The following is an 8433-nucleotide window of genomic DNA, read 5'->3' as shown; positions in this document are numbered from 1 at the left end:
AAAAAAAAGACTGAAATGGTAGATGAAGAAATCACTACAGTCAGGTAGAACCAGCTACCTTCAGACACATGAGAAGACAAGTTCCTAAATGCAGTTCTTAAGATTCATACATAAATTACCTTTAAAAAAGTGTTAGCTTTTTGTTATTTCTAGATATGAAAGGCAACACGTATAAACATCCATAGGCTTTCCTCTACCCACAGCAGTATTTGACCATATCTTGTCTCAGATGCTACACAGTATCTAGGAGTGAATCAAATACAATGCTAACAGAGAGAAAAATGATTCTTCATGAAAACTAACACTTTGCCTTAACTGATTGTATAACAGTTGCCTATAATGTAATCAAAGCTGTGGCTGCCGCGCGGACCCCATTTTTTTATGTAGCACTGATAGGTACTAATAGCAAAATTACTATGTCACAAAGGACTTCTCTAGATCTAGAAATTGAATCTAGCCAGCTAAATCCTCATAGTAACAGTTAAGTAGCTGTAGCTCACCATCTCCAGAAAAAAAAAAAAATACTCCAAACAGGAAGGGTCTGTAATAAAAGGTGCTATTTAAATTGGACGTTCACTCCACACCTGCTACACCTATGCATCTTCACAGGTGGCACACTCAGGGCACAGTCCCTGAGCTTACTGCAGCGAGCCCAGCTGCTTACTGTGACCACCAGTGAGATCCTGTGCCAGAGCCTCCAAGAAGATAGGCAAAGGCAATCTGATCATGGAGATCAGGGAAGGGTAGTGGGTGACCTAGCACAGCTGCTGCAAAGAAAGCTGAATTCAGCACAAAGGGGACTGGATGTTGGCTTTTGCTCCAGGTAAGCAGCTTTGTCAGTTGCAGTCAGCTGGCTCTACCAGTTGTTCTGCCCCAGCTAATCAAGAATACAAGCATTTTCCTGAGCTGGCCAGACCAGCATAGGGGGCAGATACATGTGTCTGTCCAACACAGAATATAAAAACCAAAACAGTGAACAAAAAGATAGGCTTAAACTGGTGTCAGACTACATATTACTTGAAGGCAAATGGGGATGACCAGCATTCCAGCAGTGAACTTTTTATAAAGACCCATAAGAATCCCCTTTATATTGTGATTCAGAGGTACAGTGCAATTGTTGTACTCAAAGTGTAATTTGTACTTGTACTGAGTACTATTGCTGTATCACTCTACTAAGTCAAAATCACAGGTAGATTCAAATAACTTCAATAGCTAAATCTAGGGAAAATGTGGAATAAACATTTAATACTCCCTATGTGGAATGTCTGAAAGGACCTGCTGGCAGCATGCTGTTTTCTGACATTCACACCATTTATCCCAGTGCCAACAGTGCCATGAGCAGTGGGCACGCAGTCATGTGGAGGGAAGAAGGATCTGCATGCACTGAAGTTCTCACTAGCAGCAAAAACTGAAAGAGCTTTGGGTGGACAAAGGAATTATGTCAGTGTTTTCTTCCCCTTCCCAACATAGGAAGGGGAATTACTAAGAATTACTTCATTGTTTGAAGAAGATTCCATTTACACAAGCACAGTACAGTGCACAAGCCTAACACATTGTGTGTATGCCAAATGCTTTTACTGAAGAGCTCTTTTTATCTCAACATCTACTTGTCACCTCTCAAAACTTCTGTGATGAAAAAGAAAAACTTTTTTCTTTCCTTTCCCCTAGAGATAATAAATACTTTAACATTGCCAGATGCTGTTGATTTCAGAAAGAGTAATCACAGCAAGCTGTTGAGGAGAGACAGACAATATTTTCATTAGCAGAAACTGATTAAATGAGACTACTCCCTTAATGAAACTGCAGAACAACCATGTTAAATAAATAACACAGACCTTGGGATAAGGGATTCTAATGGTCTTAGGATACTGCAAGGTGTCTTCAGAATAAAAGGAATACTCTATAACAGGAACTTCTGTATCATTAAATGCTGCATATGCCACAAAGTTGCCATTTGGAGACCACCACAGAGCAGAATGGCTGCCAAACATTTCCTCTGAAAGAGATGCAGAAGTATTTAAGTTATAATTGATAAATTGGCTCTTATATCTGATATCTTATATTCTTATTAGATTTTTAATAAGATTTTTTTTTTTTAATTGAAGTTAATATACCAAAGCAGAGACTGCTTACTGGAGTTCTGAAATGAGAGAAAGATTGGTGCTCATGATCTATCATATGAAGCTAAAACTAATTTCTGTTCCTAGATACCTACCCTGACCAGGCATAAAGCCCAGATAAGGATAAATACTTCTACTAAAAATGCAGATCTGCATTAATTTTGAATTTTTCAGTACAAGAAATTGGATAAAACAATTTTAATAAAATTGATATAAACCCCCCCAAATTTTTACATTAAAATGCAAAGAAAAATGTGCTTGATGTACTTACCTTCATAAACCCAATCTGGTATTCCATTGAAAATTTTATTTTCTTCTCCATTGCTAGTGATTTGCACAGGTGCTGCTGTTGGTGAAGCTTTTATATAAATATTATTATTCCAGACATATGCCTGCAAAATATTATTATGATGACTATTAGTGTAAACCCTACTTCCTCTCTGTGCCACATTTAATGACCTATTTACATTTACTACTGATGATAAAAATTTCCTTTAAATTTTCATTTGTCCAAACTTCATTGATACTCAAACATGAATTGCTAGTACAAATCAAGAGTAACAAACTGAATTTAAGCTGAGATGCCAAAAAAAAAAGAGAAAAAAAGAAAAGAAGAAAAAAAATCCATCCTTCAGAACAGTTGTTTTAAATGGCATTATTATTGCATCAAGATAACCTTGCCATTAATTTTCCTTTGAAATACAAGTTTATTTTAGGAGTTTGTTGTTGTTGTTGTTGTTATTTTGTTTTTTTTCTATACTCATTTGTCCCTCAAAGAAAATTGAGAATATTTTCTTAAAACTTTGATAAAATTCTTGATGTTGCTAACGGATCTCCAAAGATAATGTATTTCTGAGTAAAATGTCTTTGTTGTTGGTTTTTTTTTTTTTCCCCTTACTGACTGAATAGCACAGTTTTATTCCAGAGCTTCTCTCTGAGATGCAGCAATTTCTTTTCAACATCCTTTGCCTCTGTTGCTGGACTCCATAATCCATGACAAGGAATAAGAATACCTAAACACCACATACTACTGTGATTGCTCTTTAGTTCAGATCCAAAACAGCCTTGCAAACACAGTAGCTATCAAAGCTGTCATGGATTAGGGAGGAGAAAAGGAAAATAAGAACAATGTGAAAAAGTACACAAGATGATTTTCATCCTCTAATCCCTTTTAAATTCATCCTTAAATAAAAAACTTCATTGTTCTTACTAAAAGATAAAAACCACAGTGGTGAATGTGTAGACAGCTGTAATGATACTACCTTTGAAAGAGATGAGCTACTCTTTGCTACTGTAACAATACTGAGTTCCTGTGCAAAATACTGGGACCATACTGCTTTCAGGAATGTCTTTTCAGCAAAGAACAGAACATGACACATAGAGGAACGTTTGAGTATTTCCAGTAGCCATTTTGGAAACTAGTTCAGGTATTTTACCTGGAAGTAGGAAAGCCCCCAAGCCCCTAGGACATAGTTAATGTGAGTTTCTCTGTCATGGCTACAGAAGTGGCTGTGTAAGTTTAGATTATCTTGACTTACCAGTTTGTGACCGACGGGTGACCAGGATATATATTGCGTGTCATTAGGTAGTAGTGCATCATCTAAGATGGAGCTGGAGATAAAGAAACAAGATACAACTAAGACAAATCAGTAAAATGCCACTTCATTGCAAAATACTATTAAAATTACATCTTGTGCAAAATTTACTGACCTTGCATTGAAATCATAGATGTGATATGAAGCTGTGTAGGAATGCCTCCACAACTGCAAGAAAATTAGTGTAATATTAAGAAAAATGTCAACCGGACCCAAATCTCTTACAGCTTCAATTACCTCTGAAACTTCGGAAATCCTCCTCATGCTTTTGCTTGAGATAGATGTAACACAATGAACCTACAAGGGCAGTAATTCTCTATATGGTTTAAAGGAAAACTGAAGAAACACTGTCTTCTGTAGTCATCACTTAGTTACTATGACAGAAGCCACTAACTGATCAAGGACAGAGATAGAGGCCAGAGATTCTGCAGATTTTCAGAAATCCTTGAAACTTTATGGCAAGACTGTCACAGCTATGTACAGTTAATCCTCCTCCTTCTGCCTCACTGGCACAACTGTTTTCTGCTTCCTTTTCCATGGTGTATTATTTAACTTGGCATTCTATTTTTCAGTAGTGCTCTCAAGATCCAGCACTGTTTCTGTAGCAGTTCCTCTAGTTCCAGGATTCATATTCTCATCCATATTGTCACAGAAATAAAACTTATTTCTCAGAAACCTTCCTCTTGAAGCCTATGCCATTGTGGGCATTTACTGAGAGAAAGATGTCATTTAGATGTGCTCACCGTGAGGAGCTGAATAAGTTTGTTTTAACCTATGGTGTTGATATGCTACAACAGTGTTACCTTCTATGGTAGTTCTTGAAGATTTGTATGAAGATATGAGGATATAAAACAATATCTTAGTACTACACAACCAGATGGCTATTATATAAGAAGCGTCCACATCTTCGTGATTCATTTTGTTACTCTGTTTTCTTGTGATTAAGATTAATAACAACATAACTTTCAATCATACTACTATATAAAGGTTAAAAGACTGTTTCAGCATTAAAGTAAAGTTAAATCTTATGACTACAGCAAATAGAATAGCATAGAATAATTAATCACAAGTGGAGGGGATGTCTAGGGTAGCTGGAAAAGTATTAGACTTTTGATTACCGCTACTATTGCAGCAAAAAAAATCAATTCTGAACAATTTAGAAAGACAGAAAGTAAATGGCCTAGCTGCACCCAGCAAAGAAGCTGAAACTGTAGAGAAGTGGTGACTGACTTGTGGTGACTGGACTGCAGTTGGAACACCGTGACAGGTGTTCTTGGATTGCATTGCCAGAACACGTAGAGGGAGCTCAGTAACATAGCCTTTGTAAAAGGCTCTATGTACAAATACTCAAACAAAATATGCAGATATCTCTGGTAATAAAAAGGAATAAACAACAATGAAATTACTAGTTCCTCAGTGCACACACTGCAGGACAAGTTATCACCTCCATTAGCTTCCTGTTCTCTCCCCTGGAGGCACACAGGGCCAGGGGTTCTTGCTAACTTACACACATGTGAGTTGATCTTTGTTACTTTATTCAGCACCAAGCCAAGACGATACACTTACGCTGGGGGTTTTTCGCATACTTGCTGAGAGCAGCAAACAAGGACACCTGAGCCCACACCATGTGCAAGAGGACAGCCTGTAACCACGCTGGACTTTTTATTCGCCTCAGTTTTCAAGTCCTGTGTACTAAAACTTCAGGCTGCTGCTACATTGCTGTTAATGTAACTCGCTCATACATACATACATACATAACACATATATACAAGCATATGCACACATCTGTTCTCACCCACACAACCCCTTGGATGTCATACCCATCTACTCTTCTAGTTTACCTTTCCGGGTTAACCCTCCAGCTTCACTCCCCTTGTAGTATCTTTCCAAACACTAAGTTTTTATTTGGCTTCTTCATTCAGTCATAGAATTATAGAATACCCTTCTATAACATAGATGCCCTTCTCTTGTAGTTTGCAAGCCTGATGCCTCCACTCAAATCACAGTAATCTTTCCTCCTCCTCCTCTTTCTCCTGTCTGTTAAGACTTCAGTGTTACTATACAGATATCCATCTTATTCTTCTAAACAATTCTCTCAAACTCTGTCAGCCTCTGCAACCTCTACTTGCAACAGCATCTTCTTGCTCAGTTATTTCCAAACCTTTATTAATTCTCAAGAAATTAAGTGCATTTGTACCTTTTCATACTTGTACTGCAGAAGAGCAAACCTCTGGTCAGGGGACAGTATAGCTGTTGTTGCCTCATATATGCTCTGTCAATAAGAGACAAAGAGAACATGTTAAGCACTGATTCCAGAGAAATGTTCAGGAAAAATATATAATATAAATAAAATTTATATAAATATATATAAAAATATATAAATATAAAATCTTTCCCTAAGATTGCACGTATTATATATAAGTCAACATACTATTGTTGTATTTAACAAGACTACTGAGGATGTTCCAGTTTCAGCATCAAAACGTAGAATGTTCCCATTAGGTGTTTCATGTAGATATTGATTTCCTAAAAGAGCAAGAGAGATGCCAATAAACAGTAAGTAAAATGCACATCACTCAATCCTTTCTCCCCTATTTCTTGAAGCAGGAAATAAAATTAAAAATTCTGGTCAACATTCTGTTAGCTTTTGTAATTAAAGGATGCTGATAGCACTGTTAACAAAATTGGGCTCACATCTTCAACTTTCTGGCACCTTTTTCTCTTGGGGTCCTCCTAGCAGTAGGAGAACAGTTTGCCACAAGCACAAACACATATCTACAGAAAAGAAATCACAACTCTTTGAGCTATGCACCATTTTGTAATAACAGTATTTAAGTATCTAATGTATTTTCAGGATATATTAGTCATCTCTGAGTATTGTGTATTTATAGTAGTACGTTTTCTTTATACGCATGCTATGTGTAAAAATAAATTACCTGAAATCCACTGCAAATTATGTGTTTTGTACACATAGTCATTGTTCAAGTAATTCTCTAGGGTATATGTTTTTCGTGAATCAGACTCAGAGCTACTTTCTGGAAGAAAGAAAGAAGAGAGATTTTGATGCTGTTACAACATTTTCCACCACATCTTAATAGTCAGGTTAAGAAGCTAAGTGTCTTTTGCTACTGGCAACTGATGTGCGTTAGCTAACCAGCTATGAGCCGCCAGGAGGGAGAAAGCACAAAAAAAATCCAGCAGTCAGAAAGGAAAAGGATCACAGCGCTACCTGGTTTTCCACCAAGTTATCGGAGTATCATAATGTCTGCTATGACATTAGTATTTTGACTGCAAAATTAAAACCAAGTACCTGATCTACTATGAAAAGACTAAGTGAAACTGAACCCAGCTAAACTTATGAGATTGGTCATCAGCAACAGTGTGACACAGCCAACATCTGTGAAAATATTTCTGTTTTTACTGGTTGCAGTGCCCTAGCCACTTTTTCCAAGATATAAAAGATTTCAACAGTACATTACACACATACACACATAAACATATATATCGAAATTGAGGTGTGTAATTCTCTCCCTGATTTCCTTCTGCCTTTTTAAAATGAACAAGACAACACCAAAAACCACCCTCATATAATCTACACATTCAAGAAGGAAAGCAGTTTTTATTTATTTCCTACCCTCCCCTCCCCCCAGTTATTAGCAGAGCAAATTAAAAGATCCATATAAACAATTGATAAAAACAATCCAACACAGTTGTTTAGACTGATCAGTTGGGATAATAACCTGCCACCATCAATTCTGAGCTTTCCAATCTTTTCAGATACTTTTAAACAGACAGCCTCTTTTAATATGCTGAAGAAGAAAAAGAGTACAAGGGAGTGAGAACAAAAAAAAAAAAGCCCACCTCACAAGATTGCTGTGGGGAATCTTTCTGCAAGTTGAAAAAGTGTGACATATGGAGCATGACAGGAAGACATTTATATTAGCTACTATGGTTTTACTCTTATTTCCAAACAATAAGTACGTTACTTATATACAGCACAGACTGGAGAACCATTGCTGTAGTGAAAGTCAAGAGCCTTAACAACCAAAGCTTTTAGTCTAACAAAGATTAAGACAATTACTTGCTCAGTTCCATCTGAGATTTGGCTATTCAGAAAAGTGTCACAAGTCTAGATATTTTGCTCGTTATGTTTCCACAAGAATATTAACTTCTCAGGTTAATTATTCTATATTAACTGAATATTTAATTTGACGGATTATGAACAAGTGTGTATTTGATATTCATGCACAGTTGTCTAGTTGGGAATATCACTTCTCTCCTTCCTAATTGAGTAAGTGTCACCTTCAATTAGAGGGACTTCAGAAGGCAATGAAATTCTCTCTTGGAAAAGGAGGAGCAATTTAAGACAGGTGGCTGATGAACAGGTTTAGGGATTTTTCCAAACTGCTGAATGTTTTTCCCCCCTGGTGACATACATATTTTGCTAAGGTCTCATTACTAAAAATCAGGCCACCATTAAGATTTTTTGGCTGTGTGTAAAATTAAAATTTCATTTTCTGTCAACACCTTCCACATAGTAACTGAATATGAAACGCCAAGCTGTACGGGTATAGTCATCAAAGTTTTAGTTGGAATATTTTCTTAGTTTGTGAGATAGAGCACTACCGCTATGTTTTTACTGCATGTATCTCATTCTGCATTTTACCTCTTTTGGTTTAAACTCAATTTTAAACAAACAAACAAACAAAAAAACCCAA

General features: G+C 36.7%; 1 protein-coding gene across 1 annotated transcript in view; it reads right to left on the bottom strand.

Annotated features, from left to right (window-relative positions):
- Positions 1 to 8433, bottom strand: part of LOC100547273 (prolyl endopeptidase FAP) — a 61883-nt gene that overhangs the window by 52942 nt on the left and 508 nt on the right. Inside the window, exons 2-8 of the mRNA XM_010713812.2 lie at positions 6652 to 6781; positions 6147 to 6241; positions 5913 to 5987; positions 3831 to 3883; positions 3659 to 3731; positions 2392 to 2512; positions 1836 to 1996 (exon numbers count right to left, since the gene is read on the bottom strand). Coding sequence (XP_010712114.1) covers positions 1836 to 1996; positions 2392 to 2512; positions 3659 to 3731; positions 3831 to 3883; positions 5913 to 5987; positions 6147 to 6241; positions 6652 to 6781 — 708 coding nt within the window. The remainder of the gene's footprint in view (positions 1 to 1835; positions 1997 to 2391; positions 2513 to 3658; positions 3732 to 3830; positions 3884 to 5912; positions 5988 to 6146; positions 6242 to 6651; positions 6782 to 8433) is intronic.

The sequence above is a fragment of the Meleagris gallopavo genome, chromosome 7, assembly GCF_000146605.3.
Source record: "Meleagris gallopavo isolate NT-WF06-2002-E0010 breed Aviagen turkey brand Nicholas breeding stock chromosome 7, Turkey_5.1, whole genome shotgun sequence".
Classification (NCBI taxonomy): Eukaryota; Metazoa; Chordata; class Aves; order Galliformes; family Phasianidae; genus Meleagris; species Meleagris gallopavo.
The sequence above is the reverse complement of the archived record's forward strand: the minus strand, read 5'-3'. Positions and strand labels throughout refer to the sequence as shown.